The sequence below is a fragment of the Heliangelus exortis genome, chromosome 8, assembly GCF_036169615.1.
Source record: "Heliangelus exortis chromosome 8, bHelExo1.hap1, whole genome shotgun sequence".
Lineage (NCBI taxonomy): Eukaryota > Metazoa > Chordata > Aves > Apodiformes > Trochilidae > Heliangelus > Heliangelus exortis.
Genome location: NC_092429.1, coordinates 21,107,899 through 21,133,125, shown reverse-complemented (window position 1 = coordinate 21,133,125; position 25,227 = coordinate 21,107,899). Strand labels below are relative to the sequence as shown.

Sequence of the window (25,227 nt, the reverse complement as noted above, 5' to 3'; positions counted from 1 at the left end):
AAGCAAGGATAATTTAGTACAGATGATTGTAAGAAACCACCGTGTGTGTGTGTGTGTGCATTTCATTTACTCTATCTATAATTCCTCTTTATTCTTTCCATTTCTGTTTTCTGTCACTGTTTCCCTGGACTTCTGTCAGTTGTCTCCCTGCTATTCTGTATCTCAGTACATCTCCATTCTCTGTGAATTTCTGTCCTGTTCTTCCTTATCCCCTTCCCCCCCTTCCTCTTTCTTCTTTCTCTCTTTGCTTCTCTTCCTCCTCATCTCTTGTGCTTTCACTTGCCTCCTCACAGCAATGAGGCTTTAAACTTTGACAGGATATGCCCTTCTGACTTTACTTTGCATTTGTTTTGCTTATTACTGACTGTGAGCAGAGCTAATTTGTTTTCTTTCCTTCCTTAAATCAGTTACAATGTATCCTTATTCTCTACCAACTAAGTGTGCAAGATCTTGTAGCTCAATCTTTTCAAGCTCTTTATGGCCATCCTGCATACCTTCAGTCCACATACTAAAGATAACAGCTCCTTTAACAAGATCTTTTAGGCAGGATCTGGAAGACCAATAAAAATGAACGTGGAATGCTCTTATTTTAGTCAAGAGGATGTGGAATTGTATCTCTGCTGTAGTAAATTTAATGTTACATGCTTTGGTGGTGGGAAATGGCAGGTTCTGTTTTATGCCAAACTGATTAAAAACTCCTCTGTATAAAATCTGATAGATTTGCACAGTTCTGCTAACTTGCCTAGGATGACACTGGGTGACATTTAGTGGATTTGACAGTTTTGGTTTTTAATTTTTAGCTGTCATTTATGATTCACACTGCTCAGTTTTAAAGCTATCCTGTTAGTTTTTACCAAGGTGATATTAAAATAACTGTATATATAGCCTATGTGAACCCTGCTGGGCTGAATTCGCAAAGAAGTTGGTAAACTTCAGGCTGCAGTTGTATTTAGTAGAGGAAGGAAATAAACCATAGGGCAGTGGTTGAACATCAAGTTTACTTCACAGCCCTCAGCAAGAACCACAATACTCTGAGATGCCTAAACTGCTGTTGTTTTTTGTTTGTTTGTTTTCATAACCCATACCCTATGAACATAGAAATACTGTCCTGTTTATTTATGCTGGTAGTTTTACTCTCACAAAGGTATCTACATTCATCCAGGTAAGATGCACAAAACTGTATCATTACCTCCACCATGGATATTTGATAATTCCTTGCATAAAATAGTCCTAGTAGTCATCCCTGCAACTTGTTTCATGTGTAGTCACAAAATCAAATTCAGAGAAGCATGTATGTGGTTACTATAACCCAGATACATTTTTAAGCAACACTCATGGTTAGTCATTACAGATGTTTTGAGGTATAATTTAGGTGCCACATTATTGTGCATCTGGTTAAGGATGGACCTTGCTTTACAAATTATAACCGGCAGCAAAGATCCAAACTTCATTATATTTTGTATTCTATATATATCTTCATTGCCCAAAAGAGGGACAAAACCTAAGAATATGTTAAAAAATTGTGATTCCATTTGAAGTGGTTGTAGTTTATTTAATCTAATTTTATATTTAAAAATATGTGGACCCTAGATTTGTTGGTAATAGAGAAAGTGCACCACTAAGCTTTCACCTGAGGAAGCTTCTATAGGGACTAGGATGAAGTGCTTTTTCTACCTAGGCCAAGCTTACACTTTTTTTGCTTCCTCAAAGGTTTTCTTTCAAGGAAGAGAAAAATGCAAAGACAAGCAATACTGTTTGGGCCTTGGAGAATGTAGTTTAGCTGTGGAATTCCTATTGACGTTAATGATTATCAGAGCAAAATGCATACTTTTTTCTGTGCTTATCAGGAGACCCCTGTTCAACTGGTACTTAGACTATATTCCTGTGTGATTAGTGTCTTCCTGGGCTCAAGAGGAATACTCATGTATGCATGAGTTCCTGCTTTTTTCTGCTGATAAGAAGTGGGGCACACAAATTAAAGAAAAATAATTTTCTTAAATATAAAAATATTTACAAGAGTCTACAGTTTTAATTTGCTTCTCTTAAACCCTGAATAGGTGTCTTTTTTCTACTTCAGTCTTTGAAAAATGCAGTTGTTAAAAATTAAATCATAGATCCCAATTTTCTGGTTATTACAGTCAATTTCCTTCCAGACATCCTTAGTAGGGAATCTTAGTTTCCTTATTATCAATGAATTATATAGTTAAAAAACTATTATTTAAATCTTGTGCCAATATTTCAACGTTCTTTTGCTTTTCTCTTTGTCTCTTTCTTTCTCTAAGCCCCTTCTTTGTTCTGTGGGTTTTCTTTTGTAACTCCTCCAGACTACAGCTTTGTTCCCCCTTCCTCCACTCCTTTCTGGTCAGGTACTGCTTTACTGCTTTTATATTTCTTATAAATTTGCTTCTGTTGTTTCTGTGTGCAGAAGGCAAGGGAAGGGACGAATTTAATACTTCAGCTCTTCTCTGACTCCAAAACCTTAGTTACTACACGTTCTTCTTGGAATGCAATAAAAATCAAACTCTTAAACTTATAAAAAAGTTTATATTACAATAAGCAGTTTCAATAGGTGTTGCAAAGCTCAGTAATTGCTGCAGATTAAATAAATGACCAATTGACCATTAATTTGCTATGTAGTTGACATCTAGGAGCTATATATATATTTTAATGAAATATAATACATACCTGAAAATTTCACTTTTTTTTTAGATAAATATGTTCGTCCCATCCCTGCAGCAAACCATACTGCAGCAGCATCTTAGAATACAATAGTTTTTTTTTGTAGAAAAATGCTTTCTTTAAATTCTGCATTAACATTGTAACTTTTACCCATTTGTTTTCTCAATACTATTTACTTTGTCCTCTTTTAAACACCTCTTTCTTTAATTAATGCAAACAATGTAATTTAAGAGACTGCATAAAAATGCTTGAAGTAGTAGGAGCAGATAGTCTCAATTAGTGTGTCAGTGTGGCTGTGACTTGCTCTGCTCTCTAAGACTGAATTTGCAGAGGGGAACTGCACTGCTGGACAATTCACAGAGAATTTTGCCAGTAGGAAGGCAAATGCCTTTGAGGAGTGTATGAAAGTGCTACTACTGCAGACACTGCAGTGTTCACTCATGTTTCACTGGCAGACCTCTTTAGAGGGGGGTGGAGGACTTGGCTTAGTTTGTGCAAATGAGGATTGAGTCTGGCTCTTGCACTAGGGAAGGGCAAGTGCTTTGCATGCACCAATCCTGATGTAGTCGTGAGATCTGAGTAGAGATCTGAGTAAGCATTGCATTTTACACCTGCCCCACAGAGACCATCCAAACTGCTTAGTTCCCAGATGGATCCTTGAGGCTTTCTGTAGTTTCTAGAGGGCAAAAGGATGTAGGTGGCTGGTTGGCAGTAGAATGGATAATGTGCTTAACTGTGCTTAGAGTGTCTCTGATGAGCCTTTCCTTGATTCATGCCAAGGATTTCAATCTCTACGTGCTCTTGAATGTTTTGCCCATCAGTTGTTCACTGTTTTGGAATCTTATTTTTCCATTTCTCTCTCCCTGCATATAGATTTTTTACTTCTTTTCAGTAGTTGCAATATTGAGAATCCAAGGCTTAAGGCACTCTTGCAGTTGACATCTACTTATATAAAGGAACACAGCTATAGAACAGATTAATAGAAACCCATGCTGGTGTGGCTGTTTACACTGTGATCATGACACTCAACTGAAATGTCTGAAGCACTCACCTCACTTGAATCAGAGAACATTTTGGCCCTTTGAACTTCATCCTCTTGGGTCAGGATAAAAGATGACCTCCTTCATTCAGCTTCATGACACTTGAATATAAAGTCCATTTTTACAGAAACTGGGGTCTGTTCCAGCAAAATAAAGTTGTGGAGTGGCTGACAGTGACAGAAGAGCAATCAAGACACTGGGGTACTTTAATCATATCATATGTTCCCATATATGGTTTCAACAAATTATAATTATATTCCTTTTTTCCTGTGAAAAACTACAGTATCAGCAAATTCTTAACTATAAGTAAGAATTCAATGTCTTACACATTACAATATGTTATGTACAGTATTTCTTTATACAAGTACAGAATATTAAAGGAAAATGATTATATATTAAAGGAATATTAAAGGAAAATAGTAATTCTTAATTTATCTGTTTAAATGAGATTTCAAATTCTGATAGGCTACAATACTTCAAAAATCATCATTTTACTTCATAAAACCATCTTTTTAAAAATATCCATAGTATTTGCTTACATTAAATGAACACATACTTACTTCATGACAGCATGAGTGTTTCTCTTAAAAGGATCTCCGGATCTGGCTTAGTTGTGCTGTTAAGGAAGTTGGAAACCCAGGAGAAAGTTTAAGCTGACTACTGAGCACTACTGGAGATGCTGCCCATGCTTGTATAATAGAACTGAGGTTTGGTTAAACAGTGCAAGTAAAATGTACATTTCTTCAAGGAGCATGGAAATTAATATACAAGAGCAAACCTTAGGAGATATAGCTGCAGAATTAGGAGGACACCATACCACAAGGAGGCAGAAACAACTGTTTTGATCAGCATTTTCCCTCTTGGTTATTCTTCCATGCATTTCTTCCCTCCTTAGTTTTTTTTCTTTCATGATCTTTCCAAATTTGTTCATCTTTGCCTTGTGTAATTATGAGATAGATTCCAGTCAGGGGAATTTTCTTTGCCTCATTCCTCCTTGATTCTTTATCTCATTTCTAGACTCTGAAATTATACCCAGTTCCCCAGAATCACTCCTTCCATCCTTTAATGGTTCCCCAGATCTTCCTGTGATAACTGCTGCACACCTATGAGCGGTTACTGACCTTAAAGTCAAGAACTGCTATTTTTGATTTTTCTTTCTCCAAAACCATTGCTGTCCATGATGTGCTCTTTCCCTCCAAAATTACTGAAATCCTGATAAGGTATAGGACATAATATTCATGTCAGGATCTAAAAAAGCGGTGTCTACATCTGCCTTACTTAGAGGGGAAAAAAGTATGTTTGAACTTCATTATACTTTTAGTAATTAATTATTATTTTATATTGCCTAGGTTTCTATAACATCTTCATATTGTAAATATAGGCAATAAGTTGAAACACTGGTTCTCTTTTATATGGCATCCTGTATCAAGTGTATGATAAAGGTGCTCTACATAAGGAGTCTGAGATATTGGACTAAACTTTAATGATTTAGTATAAAAGAGGGCATAAATTTTTTAGGTATTCTGTTTTTGTGATATACCTAATAATAATTAAAACATAGTACCTGTTATTTTGTGACCTGGACAGGCTGGAGAGTTGGTCAGGGAGGAACCTAATGAGGGCAAATGTAAGGTCCTGGACCTGGGGCAGAACATCCCCGTGCTTCAGTATAGGTTAGGGACTGACAGCCCTGAGGAGAAGAATCTTGGAGTCCTGGTAGACAATAAATTAACAATGATCCAGAATTCTGTCCTTGTGTCCAAGAAGGCCAATGGTGTCATGGGTTGCATTAGAAAGAGTGTGGCCAGTAAGTCAAGGGAGGTCATCTTTGTTCTGCCCTAGTGAGGCCACATCTGGAATAATGTGTCCCATTTTGTGCTCCCTAGTTCAGAGGGCAGCAAAGATGACTGGGGGAACAGGAGCATCTCTTTTACTAGGAAAGGCTCAAAGTGCTGAGACTGTTTATAGCCTGGACAGAAGACTGGAGGAAACCTTATCAATGTCTATAAATATCTAACAGGCAAATGTAAAGAGGATGGAGCCAGACTCTTTTCAGCAGTGCCCAGCAACAGAACAAGGGGCAATGGGCACAACCTGGAACACAAAGTTCAGTCTAAGCATGAGGAAAACCTTCTCTCTGGGGGTGACAAAGCACTGAAATAGGCTGCCCAGAGAGGTTATGGTCTCCTCTGGAGACATTCAAAACTTGCCTGGATGCAATCTTGTGTAATGTGTTCTAGACAATCTAGCAGGGGGTTTAGACTATAGGTGATCTCTAAAGGTCCATTGTGGCTTATGATTCTGTGATTTTTAGATAAATTGTTTATATTGGTTCTGCAATCTAAAAATATTTGAATAGATAATTTTCACATACTTCATATTTTATTTCATAATAATTTTTACATAGTATGCAAAGACCTGTGTTTCTATGAAGTGTCTTCAGTGGGTGAGAAAAAAAATCTTAAACACAAGCAGAGCTGAAACTCTCAAGATCTTCTAGCTCATTTGACATGTTTTGTATTCCTGGTTTTAAATTGAAGGCAACTAGGTATGAGCTTTTAGAATCACATTGTTGAAGGCATTGTTAAAATTAGAATCTTAATTGTATTTTCTAAAGACAATTGGGAATTTCTGAGAAATCAGAAAGTGTTCTGAGAAAAATTATACGTACATTATATCAAGTCATCCATCATGAATGCATGATGAGTTCTATTGAAATACTTTTAGTAGGAAGTTTGATTGTGATTGTAAATTCCTATTCCTATCTACAGTGGCTTACAAAGAAAAACAACAAAAAAATTACATTAATGATAAAAATAAAAAGAATGCTTTGGTTAAATAATCCAATTACAAAATGCAGTGGAATAGTAAAAGTTTTTTCTAAACTGGTCAAATCCAAAGGCCTTGATCTTTTAGGTGCTATGCACTTTGTTCACATTGGAAGTGATGAGGATTTCTTTTGCAAGTTTGGACATTCTATGTTGGGATTAAAAACACAATTTCATATAAAATTATTTGGGGGAGGTGAGGTTGGTTTTTGAAATAATTTTTTTCTTTTTTTCCACATTTGCATTGTAAAAGCACTTCATAACTTTTTATTGCTTACAAGATCTTGGCTTTAGCAATATGCTTACATGCTGATGTAACTTAAAATTTTTAGAGTATTAATTTCAGTGACACTTCGGACAAATTTTGTAAGGAATTTTTTCATCATAAAAAGTTTTGCGCAACAAAGTAATTGGTGATTTTACAGAATAAACTTCTGAAAAGAGTACATTTACATCATCCAGTCTTCATGCAGATTGTAGCAAATGATCCATACAAATTTCCTGTGGAAACTCTTTCCTAGTTTACTCATGCTGATGCTAGCTTCCAATTTTAAGTGCATTAATATTTAACTTGGGAGTTGTTTTTGAAGGAATGGCACCTTATTCTGTTTGTTTTGCTTCACTAGAGGTTTAAAATTAAATCAACTGTAAATGCTAATAATCCTCTTGGAAAGAAACTAGTGACCTGTAAAATATGGTGATGCATGTAACTGGCACCAAGTTACACTATGAAGCACAAAAATACAATAACTGCAAATGTTTTTAACAATTTCAGGGTGGAGAATATTTTATTGATGGTTCATCTTTTTTAATTTTTTTTAAACTAAAAAGAATTATTAACATTACCCATGACACGATTCACTTATGTTTAAACCTTCTTGATCTTTGTAGATGCTTTCATATTTGCACAAAATTAATGCTGTTGTGTGTTGTGCAGTCATTATTTTGTATTTTACAGTACTGATATTTAGATTACTCTAGCAGTCTAGAATTAAAAAACCCTGATAACTCACCATCTGCTTTATTTCAGTGCTAAGCCCCAAGGTGATAGGCATTGCCATAGCCAGGTATGACTTCTGTGCAAGAGACATGAGAGAACTGTCCTTATTGAAAGGGGATGTTGTAAAAATTTATACGAAGATGAGTGTGAATGGCTGGTGGAGAGGTGAAGTAAATGGAAGGGTAAGGTTGTTTATTTTTTCTCTCTGACTCATTTTTGCCTTTGTTGTCAGTGAATTTGTAAAAAAAAAAATATGCATTCCTATATCATTAACCTTTTTTGTATATTTAAATTCTCAAGGGATCACATGTTCTCATCTCTGTTTCGTAAGAACCAGGCAGAACTTCTGCCAGGAAGCTTTCCCAGCATGTAAATTAATTTGTTACTTAATGTAACCTACTGGGCTGGATATTTGGGCAAGAATTTATGGTTAAAAAATAACAAAGATTTAGTAACAGCTATAGCTGAACTTTCCTGAACTGTATTGCATGCATGTCTTTGGGGTGAAAAGCTCAGGTTCCTGTTTAAAACGTTCAACACAGTGATTTCCACATTCTTCTGCCAGACTATAATGCAATGAAATCAGCCACCTTATTTGTAGAAGGCTGCTTCTCTGCTGTCTGAAAATGTGGCTTGTATGAAGTGTCACATTTAGCAGGGATTTTTACAAAGTCACTGAGACTTCCATGGAAGTGGAATTTCAGTTTTGAACTATAAAGGCTGAATTGTTTCAGTGTCAATACACTGCTCTTTAACACAGGGTTATTGAATGCGAGGTGGAAGACAGTAGATTGGTGGGAAGCTGGAAATGAAAGTTGCAAATATGGTTGAAATAGAAGTCCAAATTTACCACTTCATGCAATTCGGAAAACTAATTTTTTATGTTCTATGAACCTGGTTATGATCTTAAAGTAAAATGGTGTATCATACAAGAAAGAAATAGGGAAGCAGGAGAAATAGAAATCATCCTTAAATATATTTTACATGTTAAGAGCATTTTGTTCCAGTCAAGCTGCCCACATCCTAAAAGATGCCCTGTTATACACAAGCATTCTTTTTGATAGCTTTGGCAAGCTGAACTTCAGATCGTAAGCTCACCTCTGGACAAGTTTTGGCAAGGCAATCTAAACCAAAATATAAGCAATTAACACTTCCAATCATGCATGAGGTTTGGTTTTGAGATCTTTCATGGCTGTTAAATTGACTTAGTTATAAAGAAGTCTGAGTGAAAAATCTAAAGTGAATAGCTAACACATTAAGAAAGATATGACATTGCTTCCCTGTATGTCTTATATAATCCTTATTTGACGCATCATTAATTTCAGAATTGAGGTAACATTATAATTTATGAAGTGTAAAATACCAGGCACTGGCTTCCAGTTCTGTCTTACTTAAAACTCCTGTTGCTGGCAATCGAATTTAACTCTACGTAATACAACAAATCAGTCACTGTTTCCTTTGTTAGAGGCTTCCCTGGATGTGACTGAAAGCTGTTAAACATCTGACTGCTCATTAAAATATAACAGCATCTTGCCTGTAGTAAAATTACTGCTGGCTTTGGCATTTCTAGATGGTTTTCTGAACGCTTAGACTTCCAATTTGGGCAAAAGGTTGTTTGGGTTTTTTTGGGGGTGGGAACTGGGGGGTAGGGGTGGGGTAGGGCAATGGCATTCAGTTTCCAAACTGTCAGATCTGCAAATTATTCTTTTATTTAGGGTATTTGCTCTAAATGGCAAGTCAATCAGGTTTATATTTATGATGTTGTTATTGTATTTACTACATACTCATCCTTGGTTTGCCTAGTTCAACCATTAAAAAAAAAAACTGTGCATCTCATGTATTGTTTTATTCTGCTTTCTCTGTTTTTAGGTGGGCTGGTTTCCCTCAACTTACGTTGAAGAGGATGAATGAATTAAAAACTTTCCTCTGCTGACCAGCAGTTTCAGGGATTTAAAAAATTTAATATCTTCAAAGTGTTATTGGTCTTGTTAAGTATTTAAACAGCAGCATTTTGTCTTGTCTGAACCTTCCAGTCTTAATGTTTGGATTTATACCGAAGTTTGTGCTGACAGATTATCACCTTGCCCAGAGCTGTGCAAGAAACAACCTGCCAGTTTGCCATCACTGGAGATGAGTACAAAGTCCCACACTCACCGTTGCAGAAGATCTGTGAAAAAAAAATTCTTTGAGTTCCTTTTCATTTCACCCTGTATTACACCATGAATACTAGCTATGGCTGAATATTTAATAAGTCTGTCTTCTTCTTGCTGACATTGTTAATGGTCCAAGGAGACGAAGGTTTATTATTCCTCATTGCTGCATGCAGAAAACAGAGTCATTCCAGTGGGCATAGTCAGTGGACTTGTCTTGAAACATCAAACAACTTTGCTTATCACTTTACAAACAGTTTACACTCACAAAAGCATTCTGAAGGAAACATGAATAGTAAATGTGAGTAGCATTCATACATGTATAATTAGTTAACTGACTAATTTGAGGTCCTGTGTAAGTCCTCTAAAATTTATTTAAAGACAACATTTTAGAAAGGGGCAGTGATGTGATACTGCTTTGAAAATCATCCCCGAAATGGAATTGCTGGAAAACCTATTTGGTCATTCCAAGTCTTTTTTTGTGGGGTTTTTATTTAAGCAGCTGACCATAGAAGTGCAACAGAGGATTGTCATGATGGGAGATGAGTTTTAACATTTTCAAGCATTAACATTAAATAAATATTGTAGAGCTATATTCTCTAGGACAATATACTAATGCAAGATGATATTGCTTTTCAAGAACAGAACTGTTTCTCTTAACCTCTTGATTGATTCAGATGAACTTTGATACTTCCAACTGTAAGCTGCATTTTCCTGGTTAGACAGGAGTTTCCATCACCTTTTGTGCTCTTGTAATACAAAGGGAACTTGCAGACTTGCTTGTGCCCTTTCCTTTCTTGTTCCTTCAAAAGGTAACAGCAGCTCAATGAGGGAGTGATCTTGCTGCAGTGTTATGAACATCCCCAAGGAAAAATATCTCTAGATTAGCTGGCTTGAAACATCAGGCATTGTAAAGTGGTGTATACCTCCTGGTAAGGCAATGTTATAATATATTTATGGAGGATCAGAAGTACTGTAGTTAAAAGCTTGAACTAAATGTGAGTCATGTTTTCAGATATGCAGTTTTGAATAGTTAGGTAGTGTCTAACCTGGCTTAAAAACTTCTATGAAAATAAAGCTCTTAAATGCATCTTCTTTCTAGGGTAGTGTTGACCTATCAAGAAAGTTAATTCCTCTTCTCCCACATTCTCTTTTTCTTTTCCTGTCCTCTTTCACATAGGCATCTTGGAATTAGTGTGCATAGGCACTGTGTGATTTTACACCACAGTTTTCCCCACTCAATAAGCAACATAATATCCAGAATCTGCTGGTATATATTTCAGATTCTTTTTGACTGTCCCCAGTGCTCTTTACTTTTTTCTGGCCTACTTCTGGCCATCAGGAAGAATCAGGTACAGCACAGAGGATGTATAATAATCCCTGTTGTCTCTGCAGCCATCTGCTACACCCAGCACACACTGCTGTATGACAAGGTGAAAAAGAGGACCTTCTAATTAGAAATTATCCACTGGTAAGGCTCAGCTTTGCAGGGAAGCTCCGCTGATGCTCTAGCTTTTCAAGGTTTTACCTCAAAATTGTGTAAACTGTGATTGTGTTGAGTACATTACTTGATGGAACAATTGAGAGCATTTGTAAATATGTAGATTATGCATAAAACATATTTTGTAAATGATGTGTACAGCAGTGTAGGCTAGGGCATATTGTCTTTGATCATGTTTTGCCATGTGGTTTTATTGTCTGTTGTGAGCTTGATCCTGTATTCCTTAAGTAGACAAAGTTGATTCTTTCACAGTTTTGCCTGCTCAAGGGGTAAAGGAATAGGCTGTAGGCCCATGGAGTTGTTAGTGCTTTGCTGTCATGTAATTCTGAAAAATTAATTCAATATGAGTTGAGAAATGCATTGCTCATTTTCAACAGCTTGGTTTTAGAATAGTTTTCAGTAGTCTCTCCAACCTAAAGCTCCTGTTAAGCTTTTAAGCAATTCCCGAGTCTAGTAGTCACTCTTTGGGAAGAATGAAAGCCATAGCTAAACTTAATTTTGTGGCATAAATCCTCATGTAATTATCTGTGTTTAATGCCCTGTATTGATTGAGTTAATGCTGCATTTTAAACTGTATTTTGAGTACCAAAGACTTCCTAAATATTCTGGAGTATCTCTTTCATGTGCTGCTTATGCTGTATGGAGTTTTTGTTGTTATGTAATAACTGGTGTTATAGTACTTTAACTTGTACCATTTTGTAAATATGTTAAATATAATAACTTTTTGGTTATGAACTTTTTGTTGTGAACTTTTTGTTTTAATCATATATTTAAAAATGTGTAGTTGGCTAGTGTGAAGGTTGTGCTTCATTTTTCCAACCCTCTTCTCACTGTGAGCATAAGTGGATAATACTCTCTTTTGGTTTCCTGGATGTATATAATCCTTGCATAGCTGTAAATCTGAGCTGTCAGTTTAAATGGGGTAGTATAGCTTTCCTTGAGAGCATTTTATATTTTGTATAATTTGCCTTTTTCATATCCAGGAAGTTGGTGGCGTTTTTTGTTTTGGTTGTGGATTTGGGGTTTTTTTCTGTTTTTTTTTTTTTTTTTTTTTTTTTTTTCTTCCCATCTGTCGCAAGCATTGTGGAATCAGTAATTTGCTATTGGTTTTGTCTGTCAAAGATTACACTTGTAGGCTTTTGATTGAAAAGAAATTGTTCTTTAAAAGTTTCCTTTTATGTACAATGTTTTATAGCAGTCCCCTTGCTCTTCCACCTTCTGCTTTCTCCCTCTCATATGTGAAGTAACATACAAATTCAGGTTGACTTGAACTCAAATCTGAACATATAGTCTGTATCTAATTTCATGGGCTACTTGATAACCTTTTCATGGTGTAACTTATTCATGCATTTTTTTTACAATTTAACAAATTATTAATGTGTTTATGAATATGTGAATTAGTTCCATAAGGTCAGTGATGTTTCAATTGCAGTGTTGCCTCCTTCTGTCCATTCTGTTTTTCAGTAGCAGAGATTTTCTTGTGAAACTGGCCTTTCTAACAGGTAATTATTAAACTTAATGAGGCATTTACACATCTCAGTAGATGTAAGGCATAATTTTCCTGTCACCCACAACCAAATCATGTAACTGTCACACCTAACATGAGATGCAAAAGTCTTTTTCAGTTAAGTTCTGTTCTTAACAAAACCACACACAGACATTCTCCTTCCTCTTATATGCAAGAATAAATGTATATCCTCTAATGGGTGAGAAATTCAGACAACACTCTAATTAGGGCATAAGAACCACGTGTAACTGTTCTGAATAATCTTTCCAGTTGGAAGGCTTGGAAGCTTATTTAAACATCTCTGCTTGAAAAAAAATCTTAAGTTGAACAATGAAAATTCTGCCACCCAAAACACCTTTCTCCTTGGCATCACAGGCAAACTCTAGATGCTCCATGAGGGGAAAGAAAAAGTTGATTTTTACCACTTTTGCAGTTCTTAAAGGTGAGATAGGGGTACTGTCTAGAAAAAGTGAGGCTTTTTTATACAAAATAGCTCAGATTCAGGTTTTGTCTTATTGACTTTCATGCTTAGTGCAAAAATGTTTTGCTTCTATTTCACGATCAATATTGCTAACACTTTGGAAACAGAGCTGCAACAGCAGATGTAATTTAGATACTAGCACTGTCATACAGTTTCACCAACTAGTATTGACACTAAATTAACTCGTGTCTCTTTACTATGAACCAGGCAGCTAAGAGCCTTACATAACTGTTCTGTCTGAAATTCCTCTGTTCAGAGAGCACTGTTTCATTTGAGTGACAAAGGAAGAACTCCCTCCTCTCCGTTTTACTGCTGGGTATGATGATGTAGGACATGGAGTATCTCTTTAGAGGTTAGTTTGGGTCATCAGCCTGATTGTGATTCCCTCCCAACTTCCATTCTCAAAGGGAGAGAGCACAGAATAAGAAAAGCAGAAGGCCTGGATGCTATGCAACAATGTTCAGCAATCATTGACACACAGCTTTGCATCTTGGAATGTGTTCATTTACAGGAAAAAAGTTACTACATTCCCTTAGCTCTTTCTGAAATGTGCCACGGAAATTATCTCTTGCCTAGATGTCCACTTTGTGGAAGGGTAGTTTTGAGTAATTTTAACTTCATAAAGCTGTGAAATAAGATGTTAATATGAGATACATTTTTCCACAAAATGCTAAAGTGTATGGTGCAGATGTAACAAGCTACTAGAAATGTGGACAGGATTATGCATCAGAAACTGTCCACAAAAGTGTGATTTATTGCATTATTTTAGCAACTTCCTTTTCAAGAATAAAGAGCTGTTTGGTTTTATAGCAAATGTAGTTTGGGTTTCTAATTTAGTTTTATAATTCCTGATCTGCTGTTGTGTATTCTTGCCCATTCGTTATAAGGATCTCTCCTGCTTGTGTGAGTATGAAGTTAGATTTTATTTTATATGCCTCCTGAAATGTGTGAGTTATTGGTGACTTTTTCTGGGTTACAGTTTTTACCTGGTAATGTGCTTTTCAGAAAATACGTGAGTTAATTTTTAAAATTTTGCAACCTGGCCTTAAGTAAACATGAATACAACAAGTGACAGGTTCAGAGGTGACTTTTTGCCACCAGGCTGGTTTGCTTTTTTCAGAGCTGTGTGTTTATATTAATGAATTGTGGCTTTACGAAGAACAGAAATAGAAAAGATGAGAAAGCAAGAAGTAAAAAGTTGATACCATATACTATATGTGTTAGAAACAACCCCTGGTCTCTGATAACTTTTCTGAATGATTTTCCAAAAATATTAAATGTCTATTGAGAGCACTGGATTGGAAACAGAAATTCTCTAATGCTTCCATGTGTGAAAATTTTGCTAATGCGATAAAGGGATCAAAGGCCCTTGGACTTGGTCCCAGAAATACCAGATAACTCTATAAACCTGTCTTCATTTAGTTGTATTTTTTCCCAAAGCAATTAAAAGATTTCCTCAGAGAGATGCAGTATTGCTCCTAAGATTAGAATTCTTACTCGTGCTAACTTAGACTAACAGAAATATGTATACTTGAAGGAACCTTTTTCTTTGGTAATTTTACAGTGTCCCTATAGCTTGCAAGCTATTAATAATGTGGAATGGGCCAGGAGGCCCCACCCTACTAAAATTGATGGGTGTCATGCAAACACCTTTCCTACCTCTTGTCCCAGATTGATTTTATTTATTTATTAATTTTTTTTTTAATCCTGAGGTTTTTTTTTGCCTTCCTATTCCCGTCACATACTATTTATAGATTTACAGTTGGTATCTCAGGAAGGTCTGGGAGTTAAATATGGTGTGAACGCAGAGGCCTGGGAGCGTTTTGTCCTTTGCCTCCCTACTTGTTAGGGAGATAGAATGATAAGGATGGCATAAAAAAGTTTTTGCTTTAATGTGAGGGAGGGAAATGTTTACCTCAGAGGAATTAGTAGGCCAGTTTTACTCTCTCAAATAGATATAAGTTTTGTGTGAGTATGTAAGTAATCGGGAATATTAGCATGGAGAGGGGGGGAAAAAAAACAACCAACCAAAAAAAAACAAAAAAACAAAAAAAACAAAAAACAAACAAAAAAAAAACCCAAAAGCAATTATGCCTGATTTTTATTTTGGTAATATTGATTTTTATTGTTGAGGGTAGGGCAAGGTGGGACTTATGTTACCTGGTATCTCAACTGCTCTATTCACAATAACAATTCCAAGTTGAGGATCTATTAGCAGGTTTTCTATCCATATTTTATTATAAAAGAAAGATTTATTGGCTTTACAATTGCGTAGCAATTTAAGTGTATCTCACTGGATCGGGTAAAGACAGGTATTAGAAAATTGAAAGGTAGATTGCTCTCCAAATCAGTATGCCAGTGTGACTTTTTCTGGATATTAAGTTTTGGAAAACCAAGCCCCAGAAATCTAAACACAACCTAGACACAGCTTTTAAGTCTTTGCAATTTTGTATTGTGCTTTGGGGGAATTTTTTTTTTTTTTTTTTTTCCCCCCTTCTGTTTTTTGCCTGAACCTGGGAGTCTTCCTGTCACCAGAATCCAACTCCTCAGACGTATACTGTAAAACCAGATGCACAAAAACCTTGTTATTTTATATTTTCTAGTGAATGCTAATAAACACATAAGGATACAAAAGAGTTCTACGGGAAATACTTGTGATCACATTACTTCTTTTGCCTGCTACCCAAAAGAGCTGCACAGCTTTAGAAAAAACATTCTTCCAAAAGCAATGATTCACTGCTTGCACTTTGTTCACTTGCAAATCTCTCAGGTCTTAATCCATCTATAGGGAGTTGGTTTACACACTTAGGGGCATTCCACATCTTACCTTCCCCCAAAACAAATTATTGACAAGCACTACTTTTTTTTTTCTAGAATATTGAAAATATTTTCAGGTAATACCGTACAAGCATGGACTGTGAGTAGGCTGGAGGATAGGGTTCTAACTCACCTGCGTACTGATAAATACTGGTAATTTAGAAGAGAGGATGCAGTTGCATAAGAATATCTGTGAAATTATATTTTCAGGTGGAAAGAATTTCAAGGCCGGGCCACTTCTGGTTTAGCAGCAGTACTGCATTAAAGGTCTGAGGAGGGGAAATAAAAGTGAATCGTGGACAGAACGTTAAGTTAACAGGAGTTTACTGTGTAGAAGGTAAATACTGTCTTGGTGTATAGTATTTGGAACATCATCTATACAATGTGTAGCAATAATTTTTGGTATGGCTTCAGTTGAAGTATTTTGTCCAGCTTTGAGCACTAAATGTTGTATTAGATATCGTCTCCTTTAAGATATTCCTGAAGAGACTAACAGGTATGTGTGAAGAAATTGGACTTGATTCAATTGAGTTATAGAACAGGGTAAGTGGCAATAGTGTCCAAATAGGTGAAAGTTTTATGTAACTAAAGAGGCTGAACTGTTGTCCAAAGTCAATGTGAGTAGTATTAGAAAAAAACAAGCTTGAATGAGAGCAAGGAGATTTAGGTATAAAAAACTTCAGGGTAGTTTTGTGAATATTAAGCTATCTAGATGCAAAATTGCATGGGAGGATTGTTGGAATCTCAAGTACAGGAAGTTCTTAAGATACACAGTTATCTAAAAGTATATCAGGGATAGTTTATATATAGTTAAAGATGCTCAAAGCACGTACGACTTGATCTTTTGGAGCTCCTGCTGTACTACCTTCCTGTAGTTGCTTTTTAGCTGAGCGATGACACCAGTCAGCTCCTGGTATTTACCAAAATCCCATTGAAACCTTGCACCATCATAGAGAGAAAAACATCTATGAAAGGTAATAATTTGAAACTTCAACATAGAGCTAGCAGATTGATAAATATGCAGAGTTTGAATCACAGAATGTGGAAGGGACCTTAAAGGTCATTGAGATCCAACCCCTCTGCATGGGCAGGGACACCTCCAACTAGATCAGGTTGCTCAGGGCCTCATCCAACCTGGCCTTCAACTACTCCACATTGGGGGCATCAACAACCTCTCTAGGCAACCTATTCCACTATCTTACTGCTCTCATGGTGAAGAATTCTTTCCTAATATCTAACTAAATCTTTCCTCTTTCAGTTTAAAACCGTTACTCTTGTCCTGTCACTACCTTCTCTGGTGAAAAGCCCCTCCCCAGCTTTCCTGTAGGCCCACATTGAACATTAGTGAATTAAAACAGGAGATGCAATTGACTGAAATTTAGCTCACAGTAGAGTAAAAATGGTGTAAAACCACAGACTTAGGAACTGGTTAGCTGGTTTATGTTAGGAAGTGTGAGCTAAACAGCATTGTTACATTTTATAAGTTTGTTTTTGATAGAAAATACTGTTTCTGCAACATATTGCAGTGTTTTCAAAAACCAGTTTTTTCCTAACTATGCACTGATTTCAGGGAAGGCTAACAAGGAAGGCAGCTCTGGTACTGTGTCTTTCAGATTGATTTCAAACCAGTAGAAAATGAAAGATGTGAGAGATGAATTTGCTTTTCTCTCTTTCTGTACACATCTCCAAATGTGTATAAAGAGACGGCAATGATTTGTCTTGCACACCTGTGTTTAGTCTCAACTTTTGGATTGTCATGAGTATTTTGTACAGTTATAAATGAAATAAATCAACAAGCACAGAAAACAGCTGGAGACTAAAATGCATCTAGGCAGTAAGTCTAATAGACCTTGGTCTTCTCATTCTGGCTTTTAATCAGGAGTGCACTGTAAAGGAAAAAGTTTTATTTGAATGTCTCTGCCTGAACAGTTCTAATTACTGGTAGAATTAATCAAACCATTTAGTAGTGTAGTGACATTAAGTAATAATCAATAGACTGTATAACGTGGTGCTGCACAAAGAGTCAATAATTACCCTGTGACATAACAGAATAGGCCTGGAGAACAACTGACATGTGATGTGATTCTTTTTGTTCTTCTCTGTGTCACTGGAGTTTGGCTTGACTCCGCTCACAAAACAACACCATGTTCAAAATTCACAAGGTGTTAACTGTGACTCATGGTTGGAGCATATCCATGGGTCACTGCAGCTCAGCCTGAGCTTTGACAGGGTGGTTGAACCTCTTGTGGCTACTGACTTTGGAGCCAATAGTGATAGGTCCTTGTGTGGCTCCTCCCTCCAAAGAGTTAGCAAAATTGTATCAGTGTATTGATTTTTTTGAATAAATTCTAAAATCTGTATTATCTAGACACTGGAGTAACAGCTATCTGGGTAATATTGCATTTAATAATATGCAGTCTGATGTGCACAGAGAATATTCTTTGTGGTCTGTGTGGTTTGCCAGTATTTAAAATCTTGCTGCTTTTATGAGAAGAAACTGGGGGGAAAATAGGGTATTTCATTGGTACAACCAGTATACTTAGAAGGAGTATACAAATATTTATTTTTTTTGTTCTGTTTTCCAGAACAAAAATCAGTTTTTATATTGAGGTTTCTGGTGACTATTTTGTTGAAATAATAAACCTTTTTAATCTCATTTGTGGCTTTCTTTTGTGCTTGTCTATTGTTTCTTAGGAAGTGAGCATCTCTTGTAGATACTGTAATTTTCATTTCTTTGGAAAAGTTTTAATGTTCTGTACTGAAAGTTTTGACAAGAACAAAACCCAGAGTAGAATCACTAGATCACTTACTCAATTGTGGCATTTTCTTACATAGGACTTCATAGGACACTGGGTTTAGTTTCTTGCAAGTCTGGGAGAAAGTTTTAAGAGTACATAACACTCTTTTAACAACAGTAAAAGTTGTTAACTTGTTACTTGTCAGGTAAAGAAACTTTCCAGACATTTTATATTTTCTTCAACATATTTTGTGCAGTTCTTCTATTTAAGTGAACTACTGTGGTTGTGCAACACATTGTTTACTGTAACCAGGAGAAAAACTAAACTGAAACTTCCTTTAAATATTTTGTTTGCTTTCAGGATCAGAATTCTGTACACATTTAGCATAACACTAGATTCATATTTTCTTTTAAAATGAAAAAAAGCCTGAAGCACAGACCATTAAGAGATGTAGAATAGTGCTAAAAACCTCAAAAGCATCTCAAACTCAACCAGAACTGATAAAGGTGAGTTGTCAGTGCAGACCTTCAGTTGTTAAAAGGACACAGACTGCATACTGAAGCCATGTGGGTCAGTCAAGATGTGCATTCTTGAGAATTATTCAGCTGCATAAGTTTCAGCAATGATGGTGTCTGAGAACTTGTCTTTGAATAAGTCATAGTTGTCTGGCAATCACAAAAAAAAAAAAAAAAAAAAAATCCAGAAAATTATATTCCAGCTACATTTCAAACAAACTGATGTTTAGTGCATAGGGATGAAGATGTCAGAGTTCCTGTATAACGTGAATGAAAGCTGAATTTAAATACATAAACCAAAAACCCAAAGTTGCACAGAAGCCTCAACTTCAATTACTTCAGTGGGAGCTAAGCATTCCTAATCCTGAGCCTAAAAGCTACAGTAATCCAGGCATGTCAGAATTAAAATAGGCCAAAAATCAGGATTTACTGCTTTTATTTGGCTCTGTCATCAATTAAAGGAAATGCTTTCAGAACAGCTTTTTGGAATTTGGATGCCTGATACTTGTTGACAAAAATGTCTAGGATGAAGAATCTTCTGCAAAAAGTTTGAGGAGCATTAGTTGTGACTGCCTTTTCCTGTTTAGTATTACTTGCTTGGGGTTTCTGATTTCAACTGTAAATGCAGAAGAAAGCCAAGTATTCCCACATTTCTTGGATTTAGGCACAATCTACCCAAAGGGCAAAAAAGTCCATTTAGTTGAGAAGACTGCTCTGTCTCTCTGTTCTTGAATTCTTGAGACTGAGAAACTAATTTAATCCAAGTATGTTATTGGTATGGATTAAAAATAAACAACCTTCCATTTATCTACTTTTATAACAATAACGGATGGACAACCAACATCATGTAACCAAGTCTGGAAGTTTAAGCTAAGCTTACACCTCAACCCAAATATAATAAAATGGAAACCAGGCAGTTTACCAGTACTGAGGAGCTGTCGGTGGATTCACAGAAATATTACCCTGTAACCAAGTGAACAGAATTATGAAACTCGTGCACATGTAGATTTACATTCTTGAGAAATTTGTTGACTTAAATGGATTCAGAATTACTTCATGATACTGTAGTTAACTCCTATAGTCTGAGACAAGATGATACTTTTAAAGCCCCAATAAATATTGCTGTAAATTTTTAATTCACGGGTATTGCGGAAATGATCTGTAAGTACTCTGGGATTTTGAGATCTTAAGGATCTTAGAAAAAGTTGTAAAGTCTCCAGGGTAATAACTGTGGCAAGGATTCTGCTTCCACTGACTGTGTTTTCTTCTTCTAGTATGGGCAGAAATGGTCGAGACTTATTTTTTCAGTGGCAAAAATCTTTTGATCCTGCTTCCTGGAGTGCTTGCTTGTTAGTAGTCACTAATAGCTAGATATGGGTTTCCATGTTTTTAGAATTCTGCATAAGAATTCCTAGGAGCTGCAGGAAGAACAGTATAGAAGAAAGCTGCCTGAATGTTATTTGATCATGTGTATAAAATTTATTGTATTTTCTTCTTGTCTTATTTCTCCTGCACTAGTCTTCCTATAAGGTGCTATTGAAAAGCACTTGTTCTTTTCAGTTATTTGTATTGACAAACTTGGAAAGTTTCTTGCCTGACCAAGAGATTGGTTTAGTGTTATGTGACTTTGTTTAGCTCGCTTCCTTTGAGGCGTGCTGATATATATGACATCCTTGTCTCTAAACTGGAGAGACATGGTCTTGGCAGATGGGTCACTTGGCAGATAAAGAATTGGCTGGATGGTCACACTCAGTAAGTTGTGGTCACCAGCTCAAATGTCCAAGTGGAGATCAATGATGAGTGGCATTCCTCAGGGGTTAGTATTGGAACTGGTGCTGTTTAACATCTTTGTCAGTGACACGTACACACAGTGTCACTTTGTCAGTGACATGAGGTTGAGCACAACCTCAGCAAGTTTGTCGATGACACCAAGCTATGTGGTGTGACTGAGACGCTGGAGGGACGGGATGCAGTCCAGAGGGACCTTGACAGGCTTGAGAAGTGGGCCCATGAAGTTCAACAAGGCCAAGTTCAAGGTCCTGCACCTGGATTGGTGCAATCTGAAGCACAAACACAAGATTGGCAGAGAATGGTTTGAGAGCAGTTCTGAGGAAAAAGTCTTGGGGGTCTTGGCTGATGGAAAGCTCAACAGGAGCTGGCAATATCCACTTGCAGCCCAGAAAGCCAAGCTTATGCTGGGCTGCATCAAAGCAAGTGTGTCCTGCAGGTCAAGGGAGTGATTGTCCTCCTTTACTCCACTGTGGTGAGACCCCACCTGGAGTGCTGCATCCAGTTCTGGAGCCCCCAACACAAGGACATGGATGTGTTGGAGCAAGCCCAGTGGAGGGGGTCACAAAGATGATCAGAGGCCTGAAACACCTCTCCTATGAAGACAGGCTGAGATAGTTGGTGTTGCTCGGCCTGGAGGAGAGGAGGCTTCGGGGAGATCTTAGAGCACCTTCCAGAACCTGAAGAGGCTACAGAAAAGCTGGGCAGAGACCTTTTTAACAAGGCATGGAGGGATGGAATGAGGGAGAATGGCTTTAAACTGAAGGAGGAGAGATTTAGATTACACATTAGGAAGAAATTCTTTACTGTGACGCTTATAAGACACTGGCCCAAGCTGGCCAGAGAAGCTGTAGCTACCCCATCCCTGGAAGCATTCAAGGCCAGGTTGGAGCAACCTGGTCTAGTGGGAGGTGTCCCTGCCCATGGCAGGGAGGTGGGACTAGATCTTTAACATCCTGTCCAACCTAAACCAGCTTGGGATTTGTTGAACTGTCACTTCCTTCTTTTACAGAGACTGGAGTTCCATGTAATCCACACGGGGGGGTACAGATCAGATATTTTATGAGCTTTATTTGTGAAGCACTCCAAAATTTGCTGGATTAACAGGAAAATCTTGTAACAATATGTCTATGCAGAAAAGCTTTGGCATGAGACTCGTGAAAGCACAAGCTATGTGAAAACAAGCTCCACACCACTGTGCCAGGGGGCTCCTCCAAGGCTCTTTGCCAACACCAGAAGAACACCAACCCAGTGCCACACCATCAGACACAGCCTCCACCCCTGGCCAGCACCACACCACCAGGCCCAGCCACCATGCTGCAGACAGCCAAGAGCCTCAGCCTCCATGGCCAGCATTAGCTGGGAGGCCTGGCCTCCATCCCCAGCCATCCTGTGGGCTCACCCATTTGCCCCCTGGGCAACCAGTCTGTGATTCTATGATTCTGTGCCGTGGATCCTGAGTGATACTTGAGATGAAGCTGAGGCACCTCAAGCTCTTGATCGCTGGCTGGCCTCCTGGGAGGAGGACTCCTTCCCTTTCTCTGCCTTCCATCCTGAGCTGTCTTTTCTGCATCCAGCTCCCACCTGCTGCTGACTCCAGCAGCCCAGTCTGAGACTTGCCCAGGGCATTGGTGGTGACATCAGCTATATTAGTTTTGGATAGATTTCTTTACTTTTTTGTTTGTTGTTACTGTTTCAATAAAGTGGAGTAGTTCAGTTTCCAACCTGTAAGTCACTCTCCCTTGTTCTCTCTCCTTTTCCCCCCCTGGAGAGGGAGCAGGTTTGATAAAGAACATCTTTCATTTGTTTAATTGCCAGCCCAACATTAAACCTTGACAGCATCTTGGGCCCCAAGGAAAGACTCCTGCTGAAAGCAGCCCCCATGCCAGCATCCCCTGGCAGTGCCATGCTGGGAGACAGGCTGGCAGAGCTGTGGCACCAGGAGTTAATATGGCAGAACAGAAAAAAAGGCAAAAAATAAATAAAGGAAAAAAAAAAAAGGGGGTGGGGGGAGCAACCAAACTTTAGCCCCAAAGAAACCTTAAGAAGAGACCTTATAGTGACCTTCCAGTACCTGAAGGAGCTACATGAAAGTTGGGGAGGAACTTTTGTTATGATAGGTTGTGTAATGACAGGACAAGAGATAATGATTTCAAACTGGAAGAGAATAGATTTAGATTCTTGGTTGGAATAAAGATGATGTTTAATGACCCTTCCAACCCAAACCATTCTATATTCCACTGGTGTTGGGTGACTGTTTACAGACACTGTTCACAATAACTCCGAATCCTGTGTAAACAGCCAGTACTTTTTGCCTGGTTTTATATACAAATCAATAGCCTTTTTGCAGCTGAGCAGATAATGTAATTTTGAAAATAACTAAACAAGCAGCAGCATGAAGATATTGCTGAAAATTGGGTGTTAGAACAAAACAAATGGTTTTATTGATTCTCTTAGATTTAATTTAAATTTCAGAAGATGCTTATCCTGTCTCTTTGGCCTTGTGGATTATCAATAAAGTGTAGGCATGGTTTCTTATTAGTTTCTGGTAGGTCAAGAACAAGTAACATCATATGTAGACTTAAGGATGTATTCTTTAATGTTTGTACGTGGGAAAAATACATACTTGAAGTTGAAGCTATTACTATCTCAAAGGCTTTTGCTTTTTTGAGATCTCCCTCTTCATGATATTGGAAATGGATTGCTTTAAAAAACTTGAGCATTCTGTTGCTTCAGAAAATCAGAATATTTGTGAGGTATGAGTGAGGGTTGTGTGTGCAAGAAAAATGATCTATGTGAATACCAGTGCCAAAGAACTGAGACTGAATGACAGAGTATTTGGAAGGTTGTGTAGAATGAAAAGGGATAGTTTAGATTAGTTTACTTTTAGGAAAAGACCTTAATTTCCAGTTACTAGAAACCAAGTAAAAGTTGATCAGTAAGGTGATGCGTGGGTCAGTGGGTAGTGAAGAGCTGTTCTAATGTGACTTCCATCACCCCATTGCCCTGCAGCTGGCACAAACATCTTCTGACTTGTTTGGCAGTGATTAGCAGCCAGCATAAAAAGAAAATTCTGAAATCTAGATTGCCCAGTACTACGGATATGTAAGCAAAGTTAACTTATGATTTGTACCCATTATTCCTCAGGGGAAGGCAGATACTGTAACCAGTGCAGTTGAATATAGGACACCACTATGTTGTAAATGCATGCTGGAAGCTGTTTAACTGTGTTATGCTTAACTGTGTTGTTTAACTTGTTATGCTTAAAGCAGTCCTATAGAGACAGGATTCAGGTGAAGATTTTAGTATTCTAATAACTGCTGTGCTGGGAAGAATTGCTAGTCAGAGGGGCAGAGATTGCTGCTAGGACTGGGGAGAAAAGAGAGTTCAGGGGCACCCTATATGGTACAGCCTAAACTTGGAAGGAGAGACATATTTTAAAAGAATGACATATAATTCTAGCACACAGTGTCCTTGTAGGAACTGGAAGTATACCAATAAATGAAAGAGGAAAATGCCATGAAAAGCGTAAATCGAATAGTAACTGGAATATTGAGAGAGAGCTTAATTTACATTTCTGAAAGTGATACAATGGAATACTGTAGAAGTCTGTGGTTTGGAAGGAGAGACTTGCAGTACTTACTCTTCAGCCCCCTCCATTGCTTACCCGAAAGGGTGTACTGGACGAAGCAAAGCAGTTGACTCTGGAAGACATGTCCATATTCCTCATTTTGGTACACTGTGTAGCTTCAGTGTTGACAACAGCTTGACAGTTTAAAATTAGTTTAAAACTGAATAATTAGGCCATTAAGCCCTAGATTTGGTGGGAATGAATACTCCTTATGAGAACTGCTGCTCCTTGGTTAGTGTTGAAACTTTGAGCACTAAGGGCAGCTCCATCTCCAAGTGGTGTAACTACCATTTCTATTTGCTTTTGTGACCTGTGGTACACTGAATGCTTATTTGAACTAAATTAAGGTCAGTCAAGCTACTGATAATTCAATTGAAGTTAAACACCTCTAATTTCATCTACATTTTTCACTAATAATTTCATATTTGATTTTTGGTTATATTTTAACATTTTCAATTGCAATAGTAATTATTCTTTGTCAGAATCTAGCTACTACTTTTGTCAGAAAGACATAATGCATTAGCTTAAGGGCAATTGCTAATAGCTATGTAG

At 37.3% G+C, this 25,227-nt stretch overlaps 1 protein-coding gene across 3 annotated transcripts in view; it reads left to right on the top strand.

The window, feature by feature from the left end:
• VAV3 (vav guanine nucleotide exchange factor 3) overlaps nt 1–11,933 on the top strand; it is a 158,572-nt gene extending 146,639 nt beyond the window's left edge. For 2 of the 3 annotated variants that reach the window (XM_071750978.1, XM_071750977.1), the window contains 2 exons: nt 7,578–7,729; nt 9,417–11,933. In XM_071750978.1, the coding sequence (XP_071607079.1) occupies nt 7,578–7,729; nt 9,417–9,458 (194 nt within the window). In that variant the 3' untranslated portion in view covers nt 9,459–11,933. Of the gene's footprint in view, nt 1–2,282; nt 2,367–7,577; nt 7,730–9,416 lie in introns of all 3 variants that reach the window. The other variant, XM_071750979.1, reaches the window with a different exon arrangement.
• Nucleotides 11,934–25,227: the final 13,294 nt, after the last annotated feature.